Genomic DNA, 26,492 nt, shown 5'->3' with positions numbered 1-26,492 from the left:
CTCAGCCTATATATAATCAAGATAATTATTCTGACCAAGATTTATCAAGATTGAGTCATAAATATGGAGCCTAGAGGAATAACCAAGTTTTTATATGCTTTGACCTGATGATCTTGCTATTGGACACACATGACCGAGATTCGACCTCGACCACAATATTTTCAAGATTAACATTATCATTTATCACAATTGGATTAATCACGTGGTCCTAAGTGCGATAACGAGCTTAAAGTTTCCGTCACACGCCGAACGCCGACTGACTCCGAACACAGGGTTAAATGCATGTGCGTAGAGTGTCGCTCCAAATAAGCATGTGCAGTCTTCTTGACGAAATCCAGTTAAGGCGGAGAGCGTCGTCTTTGATAAGCCTGTGTGGACTGAACAGGCTTATCTGGGACGACACTTTACGCAAATGTATTAAACCCCGGGGATTAAACCCCCTTCTCATAGAGCTAGGCTCATTTCATACCGATTCAGATTTCAGCTCGTGGTTATGTTTTTGCCTACTGGCAAAACGTTATGCGTTAAAGGAACTTTTTCAGCGATCTCCGAATTTTGAAAATAAATGCGTGAATTTACTAACAAAACTGAAATATTTGGAATCACGCTACCGCTACAACGCGTAAGCAGAGCTCCAGATAAGGGTCGTATTTTCGTAATTACGAATTATTTTTAAGTCCGTTACGTATTTATTTTAAAATCTTGTCGTACCATTAAGAATTTCAAAATCAAGTTACGAATATTATTTTTACATCGGTTCGTATCGATTGTTATTGAGTTCTTTTCGCGTATTAAACATCGTTGCGGTGCTTATATAGAATGGTAATTGGGTTTGTATAACACAACGCTTTGTTTTCAATAAAAGCGGCGTATACAGTCTATCTGTCGAAAAAACAATGGTGGCGACCAGAGAACGTCTTAAAAAACTGCAAAGCGTCCATAAACACGCTTTTAACATTTATTGTACGCAAAGTGAGCCGAAGTTAAATGTTAAGAAGGACATAATAGAAAAGATCTTATACGATGTTGTATGTTCAGTTGCCGACACAGTCGGAAAAGCTAAACAAAAACGCGACACGACGGGTCCAAACTTAAACACACAAAAAACATTGAACGAGTGGAAGGGACAAGTCCCGTGGCTAATCGTTGAAAAGATTGAAGGGGAGACCCGTTTTAATTGTGAAATATGTAAAAATTCATCTAAGGCATACAATGTAAGCACAGTTTGGGCATATGAAGGTATTTGAAAAATAACATTGTATAATACTGAAAAGACACTGTTGAACTCGCATAAATAAAGTTGCTAGTATGTTTATTTTGATTTTTTTGCATGAAAATAACCATTATTATTTATTTTTAGGTCATCTAGAAAAAATAAGAATTATTTTCCAAAACTTAGTAGTAACGTTAAGAATAAAATTTCAGAGTTAAGAATTCTTTTTGAAAATCTGGTAGTAATTTAAGAATTTCACAAAACCTTATCCGGAGCTCTGCGTAAGCTTTCAAAATGTAGTGTAAAAGCTATGAGGGTTATACAAAATTTTGCTTAAATATTTATCTATACAAGCGTAATAAACGCCACATTCTGTTTCCGATTATCGAGTGGTGTTTATCCAGTTATATATAAACGAACAAATATATTTTCACTTATTTTCTTACGCGGGTCTGTTTGTTATATTTTTTACTGTAAATGAATATAATGCAAACTTGCTTGTTTACTCTTTGTCACTTTTTTGTAAAAAATGAGATTTTTTCCAAACTATAAAAAAAAATCTTTAAGTATACAATGGCTGTGCTAAATCTCGACGTTTTTACTTCATAAACATGATTGTGTGTTTATGTCTTGCAATGTCAAAATAACTAAAATACTTATTTGAAGTCAATACCAGTCTGATAGGAAGAGAAATACAAATAGTTTTTAGTTTCAAAGGCATACGATGGGTATTTAAGTATTTAGATGGATAAAAATAAATTGGACGACAATTTACGAACATGCATGAAGCCCAGTTTTCTCAGAACACGACTGCTGTATGAAGCGTTGTGGAAAAACTGGACTTAATGCATGTGTGGTATCGTCCCAGATTAGAAAGTGCTAAAAAGTGAAGCCACTGCTCGTTTACTTGATTTACGAGTAGAAGATACTTCATTTCAAACTTCATTTAAATTACATAAAAGCATAAAGTGTTGTCCCAGATTAGCCTGTTATACATAGCCCTGTTCAGACATATTTAAAATTTCAAACATTTAAAAGCAAGATGCTGCGTTGACATCCTTTATCGATCAAAACACATTTACCAATGATTGCCTTAATAGTTAATACAAAAACACATTCCTACTAAAATACAATTCCAACAAATCTGAAAGGGGTGACACACAAGCAAACCTACGACGTCTAAACAATATGGAGAACAGGGCAAAACAAAATTTCTGAACAGCCATATTATATGACCCAAACGACGATCGATCTCTTGTGATGCGACTATTAAAGGCAAAACCAATGTGGCTATACTCACGGTTCTTCGTTCACTGGTTCTGCAGATTTTGTCCCAGCACGGTCTGGTCTGCCCGTGCCGTTTCGTACTGTTAAACTGAAATTAAAATGGAACATTCTATGTGCAAGCATCTGCCGACCACTAGTAATCCATCACAACATACACCCCGTTCGAAATTAATCGATTCATCGCCCCAAAATGTGTTCAAATTCAATCAAAGGCTTCCAACACTCATTGACAACTGTCTGCATGAAAAATGTTTATTGGAAGCGCCCTCTTGCGACACTGTTCAAAGGAAATCGATATCCGTGACGTCATACGGAGTTTTCGACTCGGCCACTGACGGAAAAATGATAATCAGACTTTCTTACCAATAATGCCTTGTTTAGAGACTGGGAGACAGAATTGGAGGACAAACGTATATTTCCACTGACCAATATTTATGAATAATCAATACATGGATATGTAATTAAATGGCGAAGCCAAATTGATAGGACAAACGTTTCTGAATTTATATGCATAGCTCCTTTGATATGTTTCGTAACGTCGGTCTTTTTTCTTTTCCTTTTTTGATGAACAATATTCGATAGGCACTTTTTGAGAACGTTTTGTGAAGCGTTAATAAATCGTCAAGCGTGATTCAAAATATGCAGTGTCAGACGACAACCAAGTGAGGTATAGATCTATAAAAATGAACGCCTTTTCCGTCCAAATAATGATTGCACCGTTTTCAACGTTTTAATACATGACCAAACTGGGTTTTATAAATTTTCTAACAAACTACAAGAAACAAACAAAACGCCATATGACGCTCACCTACGACCAAAAAGAACGAACTGTTGAACTGTTCTGAGGGTACACAATGTTTAACTTGACCCACATATAGAAAACATATGCTGTTAGCTTTTTTAATGGCGATATGGCGAACGTGTGATTTCTCGAGTGTTCAAAAGCGTTTTACATTAAACTCACTTATTGACTTTTGCACGCACATACTCGTTTTTAAACTTGGCCTATGTAAAAATGGGACATTCTGATCCCTTGATGATGAATGGGCAAGCAATTGTTTACCCTAAAGCGTTCATAAGAGCTTTGTTGACGACTAGCGAAGGAAAGCATCGACAAGAAAAGCTTGTTTACTTTCTTATCACATATATCTATATTCTGTTGTAGAAGTATCCCCGTTCCGATTGAAATTTAATCGATATACGTTGTATGAATCCACATCCTTTCTACATTATCTTGGTATAAACCAAGAGGGTCATTGACCCGTACGAGCTCACCTGAGACCCGATGGAATTAAAGTATTCATGCTCCTGAAAAGGTGGAGATCAGAAGAACAAACATACTAATGAGACCTAAGGATTTAATTTCTATGCATATAATTATAGCATATTGGGCAAATCCAAAAACTATATTACGAGAGAAATTATGTCTGTTAAATGTAATGATTAAAACAAAATGATTAAAAATGTGATCAAAAGATACCTCTATTATAACAAACAGTTTATTATTGAAAATATTTTTAATACGCATATTTAACCCTTATATCAATGTGCGGGGGACAACTTTGCTATCTGCTAAAGTATTTAGCCAGTAGCTAGGTGTTTGTCTTGCAAAAAAGGCTGTGTATACAAAGTCTAACGGACCACATGTGAATTATATATAAATCAAATGGGAATATTTCGTCCTTGATGAATGATCAAACAACATTAAAATGAACCAGTTATTTGTTGTTCTGCAGAGTTTAACTATTTGATTTGGTGGACAAATAACTATACAATAACTGAAGTAATAGCAATATTTAATTAAAATATGTTTAAAATTATAAGGTCAAGTTTTTAATTATATTATCATCATGATCACCATGAACCTCACTATGATCACAATGATCATCACCATGATCATCATCAGCTACAGCATCAGCAGCAGCAGCATTAAGAAACTTAAGCATCACTTTTTCATAGCTAATCACTTATAGCTATAATCATCAAGTTACATCAACCTGTGTTAAAAGGATTTACAAAAAATACAGGCTAAATTAACACTAACACTGACACTAGTTTAAGTGTTCACTCCCATAACTCATTTACGTTTTTAGTCAGAATATGTTCATAATTTAAAACGAGATCAAGATAAAGGCGCACATAAGAGCGTTGTGGACGTGTTTTGTTTATTGAATGATCATTTATATCTGCTTATAAGGATATAAATGAAAACTCGTGAAACGATAATGCATTTTCTAAAACAAATGAGTAAATACTGTTTTAATTTTACTTTAATGTATAAAAAAAGCTTGATGCATTAAAGACTAGTTATTCCCCTACCGGTGAAATGGTTTGCGCTCTGTCTGTCTGTCACACTTTTCTGGATCCTACGATAACTTAAAAAGTTCTTCAAAATTTTTCATGAAACTTGAAACATGGACAAATGGCAATATGGAGATTATGTACGTCATTTCATTGTGTTCTTACGTCAAAAATTCTGGTTGTTATGGCAACAAATAGACTAGAAATATTGCTGAAAATGGTGGAGTTTCACCGGTAGGGGACTTTTAGTGCTTGGCAAAAGTATTGTTTCACAAACGGTTAAAATTCAATACTTTAAAATCTTATTTTTTACATTTTGACTCCCCCGCTTCGACGATTATATCCTGGAATATTTCCGTAGACGTTTACTGTTAACCGACGCGCAGACGGAAAACTCGGACTTCTCCCGCATTCATTGACTACAATTTCATAAACAGCGCAACTTAAACAAGAATGGGCTTGATTTAAAGGCAATAAAACACTTTTAAGTCTTAAAGCGCCTTAACATCTTGTATGATCTTTTATCAATAGTCCTTTTTAATGTATATCTTTCGAAACCTACGTTCATTTTCAAAATATGTTCAATACAAGGCTTTTCTTGTACAGATTCAACATCTTTTAACCTTTTGTCAACAATAAGATCTCATTAACAATAAAAAAAAAACATTTACGTCTAAATGTAATTTTTCACAGCAATTCACAGCAATTTACTTGGCATTGTAAAAACAGTTCATAATTTATAGAATAAGTAAAAACAGACAAAAAAACAAGCCCCTATGTTAGATTTAGCACTCTTAATTGATCAGTCGAACTTTTTCTGTTTGAAAAGTAAATTATAAAGGTTTCAGTCATAAACTTAATAATTAAAAATGACCTGCTAAAATAATTTTGATCGAAAATCTCTTCAATATATGCTCTTTTCTCCCAATATACAATACGTGTTAGAACAAAACTAAAACGATACTCTTCGATGCTGATAAATACATGTATATCAATATTAAAACTTGTTTAAAACCCGATCCGACCCATACTGTCCAATGAGTATTTCGGAAGGAGAAAGAATTTGTATATTTTCAGTATCGCATTACATCCCGTATTGTAACAGCTAGTCACATTACATCCCGTATTGTAACAGCTAGCCACATTACATCCCGTTTTGTAACAGCTAGCCACATTACATCCCGTATTGTAACAGCTAGTCACATTACATCCCGTATTGTAACAGCTACATTACATCCCGTATTGTAACAGCTACATTACATCCCGTATTGTAACAGCTAGTCGCATTACATCCCGTATTGTAACAGCTAGCCACATTCTCAAGATGGTCTTTAATTAAGTACTTAATAATAACATGAACATAAACACTTATCTGTATGGTTCATTCTTAATCGTGTTGTTTTTTTTTTGGTTAAATGTTGTATATTTTATTGTGTTGTATTGTGTATACAATTGGTCATTTGTCTTAAAAATAAAAATAAAAACTTTTTTATCATGTTTCTGGACTTTCCTTATTTATATATATTCTATATACATTAAACGTTAGTCATTTTAAATGTTAATCTCAGTATTTTTATGGTAAATGTTATTTTGGTTAAAACATGCTGAAATAGTGTGTGGGGGGATAATAACTTATAATGCTCTTTAGTAATTTACAAATCCACTTGCAAGAATGCAGTACCTAAATTATTGTACACATACGTTGCTTTATTCAATCGTAATAACAAATTATTATTTTGCTAGTTGCACAATTGCACGTTAAAACGTTACTAAGTAAAGATGTAAACATGTATATTGTCACGTCCGCAACGACTAAAGATGTCAGGAATTGTTTTATTAATTTCAAGGCCGCGATAATTAATTTTAAGCATGACATAAATATAGTTGATTTCCCCTGGGTTGTGCTAAAATAACTTGCTTCATCTTTCATAAAATCGAAAAAGGAGGAGAATGCCACAACAACCAACTACAGGGGATATTAGTACAATGTAACCTACCAACATAAAATGGCAACTGCCTCTTCATCCCCCATCCCCCTGCTGCCCTTTGACCCCGTGATGAATTGTGACCCCGTTGTGGCCCTCTTAACAGTTCCCGCCAAGAGATAGATATGTCTTGAGAAAACGCGGGAGAATTGGCAGACGTTAACTAATCTGCAATTAACCATGAAATAATGATTATGCATCAGTTTTGTCATCAAAATTGGTAGTGGTCAATGTCCACTATCATGACAATATGTTTATGTAATATTCATCAAATTATGTCTAATGTCTTTAATGTATAATAAAGTGTCTTTATCCGTTTTCAAATTGTATCGAAACGAATTCCATAAAAAGTATATTATGTTTTAGAATGGCTGATTCACAATATCCCTTTACATCAAATCAAATTAAGCAAAGTGATCAAAGGTGAACAATTATACAAATGAACCGCGCTCACGAAAAATCACACATAACGCCATATATCGCTTTCGTACACTTGGCAATATACCTCATTGGCAAAAAAAACTAACTTTTAAAAAGCATTCGCAAACAAGAAGGTTGAATAAATCTGTAGATACACAAACTAGACAAATTCTCCGACAATTTGTCAAAAGACAAGGGAAACCCTTATCGCTTATATCAAACACAAATGAACAAGGTGCATATAAACGAAAGGCATGGCAACATCTAACTAAAAGAGATCTCTCGGAAGGGAACCGCATATATACTTCATGCAGTTCTGATAAAGTGGTCCAAAGAAATGGCAAACGGTGGTAAAGGCATGAATACGAGCAAAAAGGGCACAGCAAGTATTAGTAAAAGTATGTGCAAAACCATATATAATCGCTTATTTCTAACAACAGAATTGCGTCATGTGTGTAATTTATGTTAAATTAAGCTTGAAAACGACCAGGATTTATTCCGTTTTTGTATTTACTTCTAGAAAATTATGCCCGTGCGAGAACAGTCATCCAATAGTAAAGGGTTCGTACAGGCTAGTCAGAAACAACGTATTCCGGCTAAACTAGAATTCTTTACGAAGAGTTACTGCAAACATAATACCAGTAATGCGGAACGTGTCGTCCCAGATTAGCCTATAACCTGACTTTACATGCTTATCTGGGACGATACTTTACGTACGCACATGCAATAAACCCCGTTTTCCCAGGGCGAGATTCATATGGTTTGAAAATGTTATCGTTAGCACAGTGACAGTGAATGTCCAAGTTAGAGACTCCTAAAGATAAGAAAGCTTTGCAACAGATGCATTTTCATAATAGTCATGCCTCAAGTTTTATCATTCTCATTTCAAATGTAAAATCACCAACTTGACCCAGACATTAGACAAACATAAAAGCAATACAATTAGGTAGTGCTTTTAACCCTATTACACAGAGATTTTTTTATAAAGTTCAACCAAGGTAAGTAACTTCAGCAGAGCGGAATAAACCCATTTGTAAAGTTATCTCTCTTGTCGTGAACTGTTGGTAATTTTGTGAGTGATCAACGATCGTAGAGTTACGAAATAGCAATCAATGCTGCGTAAAAAGGTTTAATTCATTAAATTTAGAACGGTTTATCTGATTTATTACATAATTGAATGTAAAAGCTCGAAATGGAGAAAGGTCTTTGTAAGTTAAATTAGCTCCTGTCATATGTATGTATGTATTACAATAAACTAACTGATTTTCGGTTTTGTAATGGAGTACTTTAAAACGAAATCGTACCTCAATTGTGTCATTCATAGTAATTGGAGGCAGGTATTTGTCAGATTACGTCAATGTTAATGTTAATGAACTTACTTACTTTAACAAAAGCAAATCAAAGAGCGTCTTCTATTAAAAATAATGAATATTAAAATAGAAGGGATGCCTTGCACGTACATTTCTAAAATATTATATAAAATTAAATTCGGGGCCAATATCCAATTAATGACTTTCGGAAACTAACGCATCCAAGTAATAAACCATATTAAATATCCTTCGAACTAATATAAACGTATAGTTATTTACTTCAAATGCATTTTATTTCAATTAAACAGATGTCGCAATAAGGTGCTCCCTTAATGTTTTCTTCTCTGATAGGACTTGAGTTATTGTTAAACGATATAATGTAAGAGCGATACATTTTCAAATTTAACATGACATGTGTCGCGGATGGCACGACGCTGGTAATGTTTAGCTATAATATGTTCATTAAATACATCGTATATAACAGACAAAAGCCGGGACTAACGACATTGCAAAAGGCAGCTGAGCATTGCTCTTTTAAATGTTTTTAATGAATGTGCGTAAAGTGTCGTCCCAGATTAGCATGTGAAGTCCGAACAGGCTTATACGGGACGACACTTTCCACCCAAACTAGATTTTTGCTAAGAAGATACTTTCTTTAAAAAAAAATAACATAAATGCGAAAAATGTCGTCCCTGATTAGCTTATGCGGACTACGCAGACTAATCCGGGACGACACTTTAAGAACATGCATTAATCCCCCTTTTCGCAAAGCTCGACTCAAATCAATTGCCATGAAACCTCGTCGCTCCTTCTCACATTTCCGATAACCTAATTTCACCCTATCACTGCTGTAGAAGTACTAGTTACGAGGAGACAGTAGGCCAAGAATTAATCAATAAGTTGCTAGGGTATTTTGATAAGTAATCTTATCTAAATAGACTCGAGAAGATAGAGAAAATGTATTTTTTCTTAATTAATTATATTGATTGTAAACATTTGTGCATTTTTAGTAAATATGTCATGACAAATTACTGCAGTTTTTACAGTTCTTGGATACTCATGTTTGATAAAAAAAATGTTGACGCAGTTGTTAAGAAATGAACCAATCTTGTTTCTTTGCCGTTTTAGTTCCTATTCTAAAATATGTTAAGCTATTGAATGGCAAATTCAAATTGTACACATATCAGTTAACTTGTCCCTTTAAGATTGTAATTTCAATTTGGTTGAATCAACTACCTGTGTGCACTCTATCATAAACCCCTCGCTAATATGATCCAACTTTATTTAATTTACATTATTTCAATTACAATTTTTGTTCTACTATACTTAAAATGGCAAACACTTATAAAAATGTTAATTATGTAGAAAAAAAAAGATTTTGATTAAAATAAGAAAATGTTGCGAAGAAGGAATCCTCAAGGATCACGATGTTACTTGTGAATGCCGTATACTCTATTTAAAGGGAGATTAACGATATGCGGAGTTTTATCAAAGAAATGACACTGCTCAATACAATATGTATATTCAAGTTGTACACGTATACCATTCGATATTCAAACGCGGAGCACTAAAGGGTGTGACATGCCAATAATTGTACATGTGTATCAATAAACCATTGTAAAAGAGTATTCGGTTAAACAATAATTCTCCTAATTCAGCATATTCAGCAAATGCGTTCAAAACAATCCCGGCTTTTGTCAACAAACAAAACGTCTTCAAATACTCCATATCTTAAAACGTCAAAACTTCGGACAGAAATATTGATGCATTGTTTTCATATAAGTTTACGATGACCACTTTTAGCTGCAGTCTGATATAACCGGGCGTAATGCATGTGCGTAAAGTATTGTCCCGTCTTAGTCTCTTCAGTGGGCACAGGCTAGTAAAGTCTTGTCCCGTCTTAGTCTCTTCAGTGGGCACAGGCTAGCCAAGGACGACAGCGCTTTAATGGAAGTTTTCGTTAAAATGATTTTTTATCAAATGAGTCGCGTTCTGAGAAAACTTGGCTTAATGCATGTGCGTAAAGTGTCATCCCAGATTAGCCTGTGTAGTCCGCACAGGCTAATCAGGGACGACACTTTCCGCTTAAACTAGATTTTCGGTAAAAAGGGACTTCCTTCAATCGAAAAATACCATTAAAGCTGAAAGTGTCGTCCCTGCTTAGCCTGTGCGAACTGCACAGGCTAATCTGGGACGACACTTTACGCACATGCATTTTGCCCAATTTTCACAGAACAAGACACAAATGGTAATATAGGGCAATCTTGTGCGATACTTTTCGCACATTCATTAAACCCGGTTGGTCAGGAAACCGGCTTATTTATACATGAACACGGGTCACAATCCCACTTAGTTTTGACGTTTTAAGAAATGGCAACCGGTCAGGGCGAAGAGCAAACTTTGCAAATATAACTTTGCGGCTAATGCGTTAACTAAATAGCAAACACATCGAAGAAACTGGACGAAAGCGATTACACATCACTGCAGATTTGATTTACAGTTGCAAGTTTTTAAATCGTCGGTTGACATAAATTTGTTATAAATATCGGCCGCGATAATGACTCGCGCTTCCTATGGACGTCGACAAACGACGTCATTGCAAAGTAAAACTGTGAAAATTATCGACAATTTTCACTTTTATTAACAGTCTGTAACAGTGAAATATTGTTTTTTAAACACTTTTATTTTATGCTTTCCGGTGGTTTATAGAGAAATATCAGTGAATTAAAACTGATAATTTCACTGTTTCAAACAATGAAAATTATCAGTGAAAATTATCGATAATTTTCATTGTTTACTGTCAAATGACGTCATTTTTTGACGAAAGGACGTCATTATCCCAACGAAATTCTTTAGTTAACTCTTTAACAATGTATATAAACTGTGAAAAAAAGCATAAAATAAAAAGAAAATTTGTTGGATTCAGTGGATTATCAATTTTAATTCACTCGTGATCATAGAGAATATATATTTTCACTCGAAACTGCGCCACTCGTGAAAATATTATTTTCTATGATCACTCGTGAATTAAAATCGATAATCCACCGAATCCAACAAATATCCTCAATATACTACCCTAAAAATCATAATCAAATTAAATAAATAAATACATTTCTTATGATTTTCTAAGTTAGGGACTTATTGAAGTTTTTTTGTTTCAGTTCATTTTCTTGTCTAACGCAAAAACTATTGAAACTATTTAATTGCCTACTTTACTTACGAAATTATTTCACGGTAATAACCCCTAAAGCATACACATTTTTATTACACGTGTCGTCAATTATTTTAGCGGGCCGAAAAGTCAAATTTGCATTAACTATGCCATCGCCCGACCAGTTGTGAAGATGGAAAAGATAAATTTATTGCATAAGGTCTACCATGAACAAGTACAACAACAGCACCAACAAAAACAGCAGGCCCGCGATGCTCGTGCGTCCGTCTGTACGGGGCTGGAGGGGGGCGTGTCCGACTGAGTGTGGGAGGCACCAGGGCGGCTATTTCTCATTCTAATGACGTCATTGGCCGAGCCCGTGTGTCTACTGTTCATAACAGTGCTCATCTGAAAAAAGACAAATACTGATACGTTTATTTATGCAATCTGATTACATAAAGAGATAATAATGATTACATAAAGAGATATATTTTGTTTTGTTTCCAAAAATGTCCACTTTCAAATCATGCTTTAATCACTCAGTTGCAGCAACATACTTTGTGTAGAAAATCTGAGTTCTCATCATTTAAATGGATATCGATAACCTATCACATACATTCAGTTTTACATCCAGCGTTAAGAACGTTCTGTCTTTTACTGTATTTAATTGTATTTCCATGACACAGAAGGGAGGCTTAAATCCGTAATACGTAGGCTAATATTGTCTACGTCAAATAATCCCGAAAGATAAACCCGGGAAACTTCAAACAATACTTAACTCATTTATGCCTAGTGGACTCTTCCATCCTTCTAAATTGGATCAATTTATTTCAAAAATTAGGGATACCTAGTATATTTATTTCTATATTTATAATATTTTAACAGAAATTCCTTTAAGCAAACAGCGCAGACCCTGATGAGACGCCGCATGATGCGGCGGCTTATCTGGGTCTACGCTGTTTGCCATTGCCTTTTTCTCGGCGCTAGGCATAAATGGATTAAGCCCGGCAAGACTGGAATTCCTTGCAGGGCTTCTATTTCTTTCAGACAACATGGTATTTCGAGTTATCTGGGCCGACTACAACAGAGTGCCATAGCTATTATTTTTCACAGAGTAGTTTCCCTTGTCATGTTTGAACAATACTTTGGTAACATATAGACGATGTCAGAAATTAAGTCGACAAAGTGGTCTCCCCTGAAACTATCCTTTTCCGCCATTACGGTGCTCCCTAGTAAATATCGCCGAAATCGCGAAAGCTTATCCAGCCGCTATGCCTTACGAAAACTGTAGGGGCAGACAATGTGTCGTAGTTGGGTGCAGCAATAACCAGAGAGACCTGTATCGTTGGAAAAATACAATATGTGCTGAACATGGCGAAAAAAATGAGAATTGTATATGCCTTGCTCCGTTCAAGTTCCATTGTTTACCTCTGAACGCCGAGCGAAGACGAGAGTGGTTGGGTGTTATCAACAGGAAAGATTTCAATCCAGCAAGCAAAGCCGTGGTAAGAACCATGTAAAAACATAAGTTAACTTTGTTATGTAAAGATCTACATACTTTCACTAGTATCAATCTGAAATTGAGCCTGAGTGGTCAGTCTTTAAAAAAAACTTTATGTGTATTCGGACGAATGGCAATTCGGACAAAATTGTTATTCAGCTTTGTTAAGACTGTTCGATCTAGGAACGAGTGCTGTTTGGTAAACTTTATAATGAATTAGTTCATTTTCGCTTGAGGTCAGTTTTACCAAAGTAACAAAATTTAATATTTTACCTTTTGAGCCCAAGCCCCCCCCCCCCAAAGTTGGGTTCAGGGGTGGGAATTACATTTATTTTTTATTACATGCATCAGTTCAGATACTGACAGATTAATGTATTTTCTATTTTCAGGTTTGTTCCCTGCATTTTGTAGATGGGCTGCCAACGAAGAAAAACCCTCTGCCTACCGTCAACATGGGCTATGAAGTGACCAAGACGCCAAAGCCAAGACGTCAGCTGGTCAGAAGAGCGCTGATGCCTGTGGGCGACAACATGAAGCTGGAGCCCTCCGAGCCCATGTTTTCTGCCACTATGTTACCACCGGATTATGTAAATGACATTAGTTATGAACAGATTGAGTGCAAAACAACATGCTGTCTAAAATATCCAGGTTTTTGCAACAATGTGCCGAAGATGGTAGAGGCTAGCACCCAGACTGATGATTTAATTAGACTTGACCATCCATATGCGTATCATAAAACCACTAAATGTGCATCTACTCAACAAACCACACCAGAATTCAGCATTGATGACATTTCTTCAGACACTGATGCACGCTTTTATACAGGACTTGACTATAGTGTACTGATGGCCCTAATAGCTATGATGATTCCATTTGGTAAAGCTTTAAGTTATAAATTAAACATTTCAGATCAAATTTTATCTGTCTTGATGAGACTGCGGCTAGGTTTGACATTTTTTGATATTAGCAGGCGCTTCAACATTTCAAGACCATTAGTCGCCAACATATTTCACACATGGATTGACATTTTGGCTGTAAAGTTGAGTGACTGTGTAGTTTGGCTACCTAGAACATCTATAAGAAGAACATTGCCTTCATCATTTGTAGACACTTATCCAAAGACAACATGCATTATTGACTGTACTGAAGTTTTTATTCAGCGACCGTTCACTTTGAAAGCTAGGAATCAGACGTACAGCAATTATAAAAGTCATAATACTGCCAAATTTCTTGTAGCTATTGCTCCAAATGGGTACATTATGTTTGTGTCAAAAGCATATGGCGGGAGAGCTAGTGATAATTTTATCACTAAATCTTCAGGTTTCTTGGAATACTTATTACCTGGCGATGAAGTTATGGCCGATCGAGGGTTTACTATAGGCGAAGAACTGTGTGCTAGACAAGTTAAATTGAACATTCCAGCATTTATGAAAGGAAGAACACAGCTATCTGCACAAGAAACCATTGCATCAAGGCGTATCGCATCTGTACGAATACATGTTGAAAGAGCCATAAATAGACTGAAATGCTTCAGAATATTAAGTACAACTTTGAATATTAAATCAACCACAAAACTTGATAAGAAAATGCGAGTGATTGCCGCCCTTTGTAATTTGCAGGGCTCCTTAATTAGAGAGAATACTTCTGAGGATTGAAGAAATGTTTTTCATTGTTTTAAAGAGAGCCTTAATTAGTACATCCAAGAATGCATATTGTCAATAGGAGCAACTAATGAATGAGTCAGATACAGAAGAATGAAAATGAACACAATATATGTTTTAGTACATGTTTTATTTTAACCAATTTAGCTAATAAATAATAAAATATTCATAATAGCACATGCATTTCTCTACTATTCTATGGGCAAGTTTAACGTTCAGTTTCACCGAGTATTAGAATGTAGCTTTAGTGATTTAAATTCATATTTATTATTTATTCTACAATTAATAATTATAATGATAGTCATTTTCTGAGAAAACTGGGTATAATACATGTGTGTAAATTGTCGTCCCAGATTAGCCTGTGCAATCCTCACAGGCTATTCATGGAAAACACTTTCCACTTTTTTTACATTTTTCGTTTAATTGAAGTCTCTTCTTAGCAAAAATCCAATTTAGGCGGAAAGTGTCGTCCCTGATAAGCCTGTGCGTACTGCACAGGCTAATTTGGGATGATACTTGACGCCAATGCATTATGCCCTGTTTTCTCAGAACGCGACTCATTAGTACTCGTGTGGTTATGGTTATCATTATTTCATTATTCAGGAAATATAATAGAAATGTTAATAAATAATCACTTATATATATTAACCTAAATAGATCTTTGTTTTTTATATGAACCCACAAGTATGTCATTGCATTCACGCATAACTTCCAAACAGGGTATACCCTGATGGGAACTCCTGTAGAAGTTGTTGTGTTAGAGTCGACTCTGTTGTTGTATTAGAGTTATTTGCCTTAAACTGCTATCTGTTGTTGTAGAGATTAATGATATCTGATCAATACAAACACTATTGTTATTTGCCTCAAACTGCTATCAACAGTAGTGTTTGTATTGATCAGATATCATTAATCTCTTAAAATTATGCTCATCTACCAGACGGACTAACAGGTGTTTGAAGTAGAACTCTCTAATTCTAACAAAGTTGGCGTCATAGGGAACATCCACTATTAATCCCTCGGCTTTTGTCCACACAACAAATTTGCAGTGGTGTCGTGTAGTGCAGTGCATAGCTATCTGCACTTGTGTGTAGTACCCATTTCGTCCTTTTGGGTTAAGGCAGTGGTCCCCTGATTTGGTGGGCACAACATCATATGTTCCGCTTTGAATAAGTTCCCTCAAGGGCTTTGTTGGGCACTTAATTTCAAGAATGGTGTCCTCGCCAACAAGTCCATCTGGACTTGCAGCAAGATATGGTTCTGTCTGGTCGATGACAACGCCAGTTTGAACCACTTTTAGGCCAGTGTTCTGCTCAAACCAAGCTCTGGCTTCAGCTTCATACTTTTGCCCATGCTGAGTGGCACTGTTCCCTTTAAACCGTGGGTAGATCTGGTTTGTCACGAACTTGTTTGGGTCTGCACGGCTTGTTTTAGGAAGAGCATGGACCTTACTCGATGAAATCCTCAGCTTTCGAGCATCACTCCATAGCGTCGAGCATTGCAAGGAGGTAGCTTGGCTGATGTTGGTCTTTGCCTCAGCAGAAAGATTTATGTATTTCTTATAAAATGCATCACACGGCTGACAAGTAACTTCGTTAACTGGCCTTGATGGGTCTATGGTGTGGTCACTGTGTTCCACTGACTTCATCTCATTCACTGGTTTTTCCTTCGCACTCAAGATTTTTTGGAGCAGTGTACCTTTACATGTCCACAGCTTGTTGGTGCACGACTCACTGGCATGATCTTGAAGATCAGAGTGATCAAGGAATGATCTTATTTTTGGCAGTTGGGTTCCTGTCGCCTTTTTTTGTGTTTTTTTAAGTATTGGTGCATCGTCTGGCTTTGGTCTTTCGAAGTTAATGTTCTCAAACTCCTCATGCAGCACAGCTGTCCCTGCACCTCTACCCCACAGCCTATCCTTGTCTGTACAGGTTTTTCCTGCGAGTCCATGGTTCCATGCTAATGCCACAGCATAAATAATGGCCGAGATGTGGCTGCAGCTCCTGCCTGTGCCTGCTGGACATGTACAATAGCCTGTGAGGATTGTAGAATCATCTGCTATTGCCACCCAAGCCATGTAATCAGCACGGCCAACTCCTGGTTGAGATGGAGACACTTTAGCTTTTAGAAACTGGATGTTGTTGTGTGAGCTCCACATTATGTCCCCTAACCAGCCATTTTGAACATAGTTGTATGCATACAGTGATCGAAATGATTTCATCGCTTTTCCATCATACGCTTTGGCCATCACAAGGTAGTCAACCAAATCCTCATAGGTCACATTTGGCCAAGAGGTTGGATCATTCACTGTCCACTTGACGTCATCTGAGGGAAGGCCTGAAACAAAAAAAGGCTTAATTTCACTATTGTTTGATGAATTCTCACTGTTGTTGTGCTTCTTTTGGGAAAGGGGGGGGGTGACACAAGGTACAGCCATAGCTCTTTCGTGCAAACAATTAAGTTAAATTCATATAGCAACATTGATTAAACGTTTGGCCAACGTCAAACCGAAATTAAAATGTCATTTTTACGGATAACCGTTGAACCTACGACATGCACTGATAGATCTATCTTATAATAGTGATTCCATGAATTTCTTTCAAAATGCAAAATTGATTACATTCACCAGAGACGTAGATAACATCTACGTCTCTGCATGCACATGTGTGTTTGATTATTTCAAGATGTCTGTATTTGTTCATGTGCTGGCTTGTAGATAATTAAAGATGTTAACTTGTCAATATGAATACATTTCGGATATATCTGTTTGTTCGGCTATTTGATCAGTGTCAAAAAAATGTCCATGGTTACATTGTCCCATATTTGTTAATGTTTACGCGTTCGCGTGACAATTAAATTTAACTATCGTTTCGATTGGCTGATAATTATACCGGGCTGACATAACTGCCATTGAGTGAATAAAAATAGACTCAAGCGAGCGTCTGTAAACAATTTTAATCATTATAGTCCAACTGTCAAAACAAAAGCTTAAAACAAAGGTCGTTATTACAACATTGTAATGCACTTAATAGGTCGCATTGATTATTGAAACGTGCATAAAAAGCTTAAATAAACCATCTACTTACCGATAGTTGTGTCCGATGCCATTATGAATATAGTAAACGGGCGTTTGTATATTAAAAATAAAACAATGCTATATCGATGCTGCCGGTGCTGCTACTGATATCTGGAAGTCTGAGAGCACCGTAATGGTGGCGGGTCACGTGACCGGCAAGATGTCAGCCTCCTTATCTATGGAACTGACATCGTCTATATTAATAATTATAATGTTGCGCACGGTATGATCTATATAAGATTACATTGTGCATATACGTTTCACTGATGCCGCTACTGCCACGTGCTGTTGTTGTTGTTGTTTGTATAGTAACCTGTTTATCAACTCCCACTTACCCGGTTGCATTAATGTCCGATGCATGGTCTGATTATACATGTATATATTTAAGATTTTCAGGTAGATACTTATTTCCTTTTTAGTTTTGCTATTCAATTGTGTGGATTCAACGTTTATTTTATGCTCATTAATATCACCTTCAATTTGTATTTCAACGCACAATAATTGATCGCGCTAAACGTCTCACGGTTTACCAAGTTATCAACCGTATCACTTATTAAACACTCGCCCACATAAAATCACGTCTCACTATAAATACAAATGACAGTTAATAATAGTTGCCACAGCAATTTACCCGATGCGTATTCAATACCGACTTATTATTACTAACGTCATGCTCACCTGTTGTACTCATCAGATCAGAATAAATAGTTACCGAATATCGATTAACGTTGTCAGCGACCAAGACGTTGCAACAACGTTTTCCTATAGCACATATCTTTTCGTTGTCATTGAATACGAGAACTACCAGCTGCTTTAGATTGTATGAACCTCGTTGTTGGAATAAGGGGCTTAAACTTATAAGACAGTTTGAGTGAGTTATATTCTGTATATGGACGGACACCAACGAGCAAGATGCATTTCTTAAGAAGACAAGCATACTATTTGCGACACGAAATATCCGAATAAATTAAAGGAATAGTATCACAGTTGATGACTGGACAAATATGTATCTGAAACTTTTATGTTACAAATAATATGTGCATTATATATTTGCATGTAATGCATGTTTGCTTGCAAGACATAATAATGTGAGGGTATACTTATTCCTTCATGTGTCGAAAATTGGAACCTAATTTACTGAATAATCTATGCAGCTTTTGTGATTTTTGTATAATATAATGTTTCTTTTTACCTTTATAACAAATGTTTTTATAAAGTTTGATACAGATTGTGAATGAAATGTTACCTCTCGCGTGTACACATGCACCCAACAACACGTTGCCATATTTTTCAACAAAGTATTCTCTCTACTTGAATATTGGACTAAAATATGACGTTTAGAGTGTTCACAATGATTATTTAAAGCCACCAATGAAAAATGCCCGCCACCTGTCGGTCATGTTTATAAACGGCCCGGAAATATTTTCCATCTCAGTGAAGATATCATAAAAACAAATGTTCTAAGCAAGTTTCATGAAAATCTGACAACAAACATGACGTTTGAGTCTTTACCAGCACTTTTTTTATATATAATTTGACCTTGTGGCCCTGTTTTCGGCCACAAGTGCTCAAGTTTCGAACTCAGCCGAGATATCATTGGGAGACATGTTCTCAAACAGTTTCACGAAGATAGGGCAACAAACGTGGCCTGCAGAGTGTTCACACTGTAAATGTTGACGACGCTCAACGGGCAAAAGGCGAACAAATATGCTCACCATGAGCACGTTGTGCTCTCGTGAGCTAAGTAAAACATAGGGTAAATTTTTAAGGAAACCTGTTGACAGATTGGCGAATTTAAATATGTCCAAATCTGTATCGCAAATTCTAAAAATAACAGTGTGCACAACAGGCTAAATAAGTTAAATAATACTTTTGACGTAGAAGTATACTGAAAATACGTTCTTCTTAATGAGAAATCATAGTTAAACAGTGATAAATATTTGTTTACAAAATACAGACGTGAAACGACTGAATAATTCTGAGTATTATATGGTTTTCAGTAAACTATAGGTGACATTCGGATTGCTTACGAAACATTAAAGACGCGATACACCTGTCAGAATGATCTTTGTGATGACCCCACTTCGACCTTATTTCTAATCCCGATAGTCAGCATTAAAAAAATCTTTTTAAAATATAATGTTCATTTTGTTAACCTTAAGTTGTTTTATGCAGTTTATTTTATCAATTAAAGACATTTAAAGCAAGCTTCAGTCATGCCGAAAATTAGAATAATATTTTATAAGATTTATTTTAAGTAGACAAGCAATGGGCTTTCCAAATCGTATGGTTTAGCATAGATCTTTTATAGAACATGTAACGTATGGTTTAGCATAGATCTTTTATAGAACATGTAACGTATGGTTTAGCATAGATCTTTTATAGAACATGAAACGGTTGGTTTAGCATAGATCTTTTATAGAACATGAAACGGTTGGTTTAGCATAGATCTTTTATAGAACATGAAACGGTTGGTTTAGCATAGATCGTTTATAGAACATGAAACGTATGGTTTAGCATAGATCTTTTATAGAACATGAAACGTATGGTTTAGCATAGATCTTTTATAGAACATGAAACGGTCATTTTAAAGAACATGGTTTATCACACCTTAGAATGTCACCAATTACATTCAAATAATGCAAACCTGACTGGTATCAGTTTCACAGAATTGCGGATCCAGGACATGACGCCATCAATTAAACACAGATCATTAAATTCTCGTCATATTTTCACGCATTGGTCTAAGGAAACAAATTCAAGACAATGCAAAAAGCAAATATTAGATCACTCCTTGTTTAATGAAATAATAAAATAAATGGTCCACAAATTGCGATTTTCAAAATTACAACGCTTACAAAAAAAACGTTAAGATACATATTGATGGAATTGTTAAAAATGCAGAAGCAGAAGAGATAGGACACAAATGTCAATCACGTGCCAATTAATTTGATGTACTTTACAACAGATAATACAAATATATCGTGTCCGGATATTTTTAATAGCACACAGTACAGCTTGTAAATTGTGTACGACCATCAATAAATGAAATTTTATCGTTCAATAAAGGAAAGGAGTAAAGAAGGATGAACGGGTCTATAAATCCAAGGCTTTAAATAAATTACCAAAAAATATTGAGAAAGAAACAAACTTACATTTTGTCTGCGCATTGGTATGTGTGTATAGCATAACGAACTTAGACTAATTGTCGAGTTGTATAGCCACTGTATGCATGATGAAATTATAATCTGCCTACTAGTATATTTATAGTAAAGTTAATATGTATGAAATACGTGCTTGCGCTATGAAGCACGTAATGTAAACTTGTCTGCAAACTGCAATGTACATTATAGTCTGTACAGTTAGTTCATACAGGACTCAATATGTACTATATAATTTATGGTATCCTAAAGCAGTATGAAAGCGGTATAACAGCAAACAGTAAGATAAGGCAGGATGAAATCTCTATAGAATTTGAGCGCCGTTATGTGAAAAATGGGCTAAATGCATGTGCGAATCGACACAGGCTGAGTCTCGTTCTGAGAAAACTTGGCTTAATGCTTGTGCATAAAGTGTCGACCCAGATAACCCTGTGCAGTCCGCACAGGCTAATCAGGGACGACTCTTTCCGCTTTATGGTATTTTTAGTTTCAAGGAAGTCCCTCCTTACCTAAAATCAAATTTAGGCGGAAAGTGTCGTCCCTTATTAGCCTGTGCGGACTGCATGGGCTAATTTGGGACGACACTTAACGCACGTGCAGAAAGCCCTGTTTTACAAAGGCGAGGCCCAGTTTTGTAACTTTTTAATTTCGACTCTCACCAGTTGTTTTGCCTCGGTGGAGAAATGCTCAAGGGTTAGCCCGATCCGAACGGGCCAGTTCGGTTGGGAGCCCTGCATTGTCAACCGGAGGTGCAGCTAAACTATTTCTGTTTTCAGCACTGTATTTCTTTCTGGTTTTAATCTGTGCAAATGACGATCTTGCTTACATCTTATAACAAAAAATATACTTTTTTTCACCTGAAATTCGCTTTGGGAAAACAGGACTTAATGCATGAGTGTAAAGTGTCGTCCAAGATTAGCAAGTGGATACCGCACAGGCTGATTAGGGACGCCACTTTCCACTTGAACATAATTTTCGGAAAGAAAAGACTTTATTTAAACGAAAAATTCCTTAATAGTGCAAAGTGTCGTCCCTGATTTGCTTTAGCGGCCTGCACAGGCTAATCTGGGACGACATGCATTAAACCCCGTTTTCCAAGATGACGGCTCGTATGTGTGTTTGAATAATAGGTTCATGTTTATGTACTGTCTTTGAAATAATTTCAAATATTTAGTGCAGTTTATACATTTTAAGTCAAATTTAAACACCCTCCGATTTGGTAACACAGATATGTATTGTTCCTTTTAAATAAATAAACTTCAACGAACTACTGAGTTGTATCTCACACGTTTAATCTTCAATAACATCCGATAGATTTCTCACATATAATCACGTAGTATCCGGAAAACTGATATGGTCACTTTAACAAAATTGTTTATCAACATGATAACCACTGCAAGGTCAAATCAGGAAGTTTATGACTGCATTATCCTCGCGATAACCGGAATATTATTCATGTTCTTGAGTGTAATAAAAGTCGTCACTAAAGCGTGATATATAACCCATTTAATCCGGCATACAAATATGTGTGGGTTTTATTAAATATATCAAGTTTCTTAACTACGGCAGCACGTACTCAAAAATTTCTTGGTATTTGGCCCAAATCGGGAAATGTAGCTTTTCTTAATATATATTTTATTCACATAGTTACTTCCCTCCGATAGTACTTGGCTTAAAACAATCGAAATAAGCGTTTTTCTTGGTACTTTTATGGACATTCAAGAATTTAACAAGAAATCTTCATCGTGGGCGCATATAGCTATTGTTGGATATAAAATAATTTCCCATTAGCGGTGTTGATCAGCGAGTAAACAACTTGATCGCATTCTGATTGGAAGCTGTTTAAGCTATCGTTAAATATTGACCGATAAACAACGATGTAGTAAAAATATTACTTTCAGATGCGCTACCGTAAACACCTTAAACTGCTAGTCCGTGAACATTTTCCATTTAATTGTACGTCGAATAATTTTGTCATTCGAAACGAAAAACCTCCGTCATTTAAATATCGAAATAAATACATTTAAACCCAACCTATCGCTATGCAAAAACTATTCGATTCGGTCTCTATAAAAACCGGGCTTAATGCATGGGGCGTAAAGAAGCGCCCTAGATAAGCCTGTGCAATCCGCACAAGCTAATCTGGAGCGACACTTTCCGCCCAAACCGGATTTCCGTTTGGAAAAGGCTTATTTTAATTGAAAAATACAATATCAGCAGAAGGTTTCGTCCCGGATTAGCCAGTACGGACTGCTAAGGCTAATCAAGGGCGATGCATGTGCATTAAGCCCGGTTTTCAAATTTTCATTATTAAATGTCTTAAAAAGCACGTTCACACTTCCTTTACATGCAAACACCAATCCATATTTTTTCCTTACAGTTCTTTAATTTCCCTAATTCGGGTAAACATGTCATGATATTTGGTAAAAAAAAACACCATAAAAATCAAGCATTAATTACTTCCTCATACGAATAATTTATTACACAAAACCACATGCGTACGTTTCAACACCCCCCCCCCCCCTTCCCCTTTAAAAAGTATGAAGAAACCATATCAGTTTGTTTCGCTGTCTCACTATTCAAAAAATTTTAATACAAAATGATAGCACCTATATCGTGTAAATTACACATTTAAAACACCAGAAAACACCCGCTTCGACGCAATTCAACCTGCCACAATATCCAAATATCGGCGCAATGCACTGTAGAGTGAGTATTGTTACGGTTTATCGCTTATTTATCGCGAGCAATAATTAGTACCAGTAATTAATGCTCGGACATTTATCTATTGTTAGATAGGAGCGATATACGTTTATTATTACTTTCACTTGTAAATACGAGTTATCACTTATTAACAACAGACATCCCACATGTCACGCAGGCCAATACGTTGTTTAAACAACACTAAGATTCCTTTAAAGAATTGTCTATAGATAAAAATGCATAGCGTGCTAAATTATCATCAATTTATATAAGAAAACCACGTTTATTTCAGTACACATATTTCGTTAGTAAGAAATACATTTAATTTTGCAAATGATTAAATGCGCTTTGGCGAATGATGTGTATATATATCTATGTATTTATTTGATTAACTTCAGATTCAATTATTGCTCGCCAAATCGTCGTTATTCGACCGATTCCAATTCGCATTTTTTGTATTTTTGGTCAATATAAATTTCATCAAGGTTTTGTTTCACGTGTAAATGGATTGGGGTTTAGTATCGAAAGTATTTCGCATCCTGTTCAATTGTACAATTTTTTTACATTGTGTATATTGTATTGCCTCTGCAATGAACCTCAATCAAATGAGTCGTGTTCTGAGAAAACTGGGCATTATGCAGGTGCGTAAAGTGTCGTCCCACATTAACCTGTGCAATTCGCACAGGCTAATCGGGGACGAAACTTTCTGCTGTTATGACATTTTTCGTTTAAATGAAATCTCTTCTTGGCAAAAGTCCAATTTAGGCGGAAAGCGTCGTCCCTGATTAGCCTATGCGGACTGCACAGGCTTATCTGGAACGACCATTTATAAATAATTTACGCACACGCATTATGCCTAGTTTTCCCACAACGCGAATCAAATGTGAGCCTCGTTCTGGTAAAACCGTCATGCATTGGGGTTGGGTGTCGTCCAGTAAAATCCACTGCAGTCCACACAACTAATAAGGGAAAACACTTTCCGCTCTTACGGAATTGTTGGTTCAAAACAAAAATCAAAAAGTATTATCGAATAGTGTTGTCCCGGATAAACCTGTGCGGACTGCATCTGGGACGATATTCCACGCTTTTCAGAACTTTTTTATTTATTACTTTTTTCTAAACGAAAATCCAGTCTTGAAGGAACGTGTTGTCCCGCACTGGCCAATCTTGGAGGACACCGTAGTGTGGTGGTGGTGGTGGTGGTGGTGGTGGTAGTGGTAGTGGTAGTGGTAGTGGTAGTAGTAGTAGTAGTAGTAGTAGTAGTAGTAGTAGTAGTAGTAGTAGTAGTAATACATAACGATTATTAAATATGCACATATGTCTTTGTTCGGTCTATAAATGATCTCCTCGTGATATCCAAAGACATACACCGCGTATAAGATTTAAAATGTATATTTTTCTTCATTTCCTATATCAGCCGCGTTATTCGAAAATGGGTCTTAGCCATATGCGGATAGTGTTGTTCCGAGCTACGCATGTGGCATAATACCCAGCTTCGCATACTGTCGCATAACGTTTCGAATAAGACCGAATGTTGAATAAAGACACACACGCTTCGCATAGAGTCAAATACAGATGCGATTTAAACACATTTTTGCATAAAGGTGCCGTGCTCTCATTATCGGACAGCGTAACTCCTGAGCAGACTGTGGGATATGGCAGGTTTGCTGGAGCTACGTTGGTCGCATATGTGATAATACCCATTTTCGCAGAACGCTACTCGAACATGTGGAGTTTACCAGACATGTACACCATTTGAAACTTGATGATCTTTTTTTTCTCAGTATGCGTCAGGCATGTATCGTCAATCCATTCCTAGATTTGATTTTCTCAAAGCATCGTTAATTTAAGGAACATGGGCGTTATAAGAAATGTCGGTTACGGTGTTACCAGTATATCTTTGTACGTGTTTTCTCTAGGGTCTTTGTCTTATCAAAATTTAATGGCTTGGCAAATATGGGCACGACGCAGTGTTGAGAATATTGCACTCTATCGCGAGTTGTGAATATAATAAAATCTGCGAAATCTGCCTGCTCCCCCCCCCCCTCCGACAGTCATTTGTTAACGGATTTGAACTGATTTAGACCTTGTCCGATACTAACACATCGCTTTTTAGGGAAATATGCATACATTTAGACATAGGCCGCGGAAGAATGACATATCTGAACGAACATATGTTCTTGTATTTTTTTTTAAACCCATGACTAAACATGATAACTTTACAATTGTATCTACTTTAAACACCTGCAACATTGTGTTTATACATTACGGTGTAGTATCGAATATCACATGCGAAGACGTACCCAAGCATTATATAATTCAGTTCAACACGTGTGCTTAATAGGATCATTTGGGAAAAAAACATTTCACATCTGATTTAAATTATTCACGTAATGATTGAACGTTCAAATGTATGTCAAACAGAAGTAATGGTTACTTGCAAATGTTTTGTGGAAGCGGCTCATGCACATTTTAGAGCAAAATGGAAACTTTTCGTCATTCAACGTTCATATAACCACACAGGTTTGTTGTGATGCAACACACGTAAAAAAGTTTTATGAAATCCAACGACAATTGGAGCATGGGATCTGCAGCGAATTGAAAATAGGGAATAGCTTTTACCATACACGGTATAATCATTCAAGTAAAGTTAAAACCGAGTTTCGTTTTATAAAAAAAATATTGTTATTGATTGCTATGTATATTTGAAAAAAAAATGCTGTGCT

At 36.0% G+C, this 26,492-nt stretch overlaps 4 protein-coding genes across 10 annotated transcripts in view; 1 reads left to right on the top strand and 3 right to left on the bottom strand.

Moving 5' to 3' along the window:
- Positions 1 to 26,492, bottom strand: part of LOC127851495 (inactive pancreatic lipase-related protein 1-like) — a 116,403-nt gene that overhangs the window by 57,064 nt on the left and 32,847 nt on the right. The gene's annotated exons all lie outside the window — the stretch shown is intronic.
- LOC127851499 (regulator of G-protein signaling 20-like) overlaps positions 1 to 26,492 on the bottom strand; it is a 141,785-nt gene that overhangs the window by 109,087 nt on the left and 6,206 nt on the right. The window lies entirely within an intron of this gene.
- On the top strand, positions 12,856 to 15,483 carry LOC127851494 (uncharacterized). Its single transcript, XM_052385294.1, has 2 exons — positions 12,856 to 13,172; positions 13,558 to 15,483. The coding sequence occupies exons 1-2, from the start codon at positions 12,939 to 12,941 to the stop codon at positions 14,821 to 14,823; spliced, it is 1,500 nt and encodes a 499-aa protein (XP_052241254.1). The 5' UTR covers positions 12,856 to 12,938; the 3' UTR covers positions 14,824 to 15,483.
- LOC127851492 (uncharacterized) lies at positions 14,941 to 18,039 on the bottom strand. 2 transcript variants are annotated; one of them, XM_052385293.1, is made up of 2 exons: positions 17,913 to 18,039; positions 14,941 to 17,163 (listed from the first exon to the last, which is right to left on the bottom strand). In XM_052385293.1, the coding sequence occupies exons 1-2, from the start codon at positions 17,932 to 17,934 to the stop codon at positions 15,704 to 15,706; spliced, it is 1,482 nt and encodes a 493-aa protein (XP_052241253.1). In that variant the 5' UTR covers positions 17,935 to 18,039; the 3' UTR covers positions 14,941 to 15,703. The 2 variants fall into 2 exon arrangements, with proteins under 2 accessions (XP_052241253.1, XP_052241252.1); XM_052385292.1 differs by lacking the exon at positions 17,913 to 18,039 and adding an exon at positions 17,447 to 17,883.

Source organism: Dreissena polymorpha, chromosome 11 (genome assembly GCF_020536995.1).
Source record: "Dreissena polymorpha isolate Duluth1 chromosome 11, UMN_Dpol_1.0, whole genome shotgun sequence".
Classification (NCBI taxonomy): Eukaryota; Metazoa; Mollusca; class Bivalvia; order Myida; family Dreissenidae; genus Dreissena; species Dreissena polymorpha.
The sequence above is the reverse complement of the archived record's forward strand: the minus strand, read 5'-3'. Positions and strand labels throughout refer to the sequence as shown.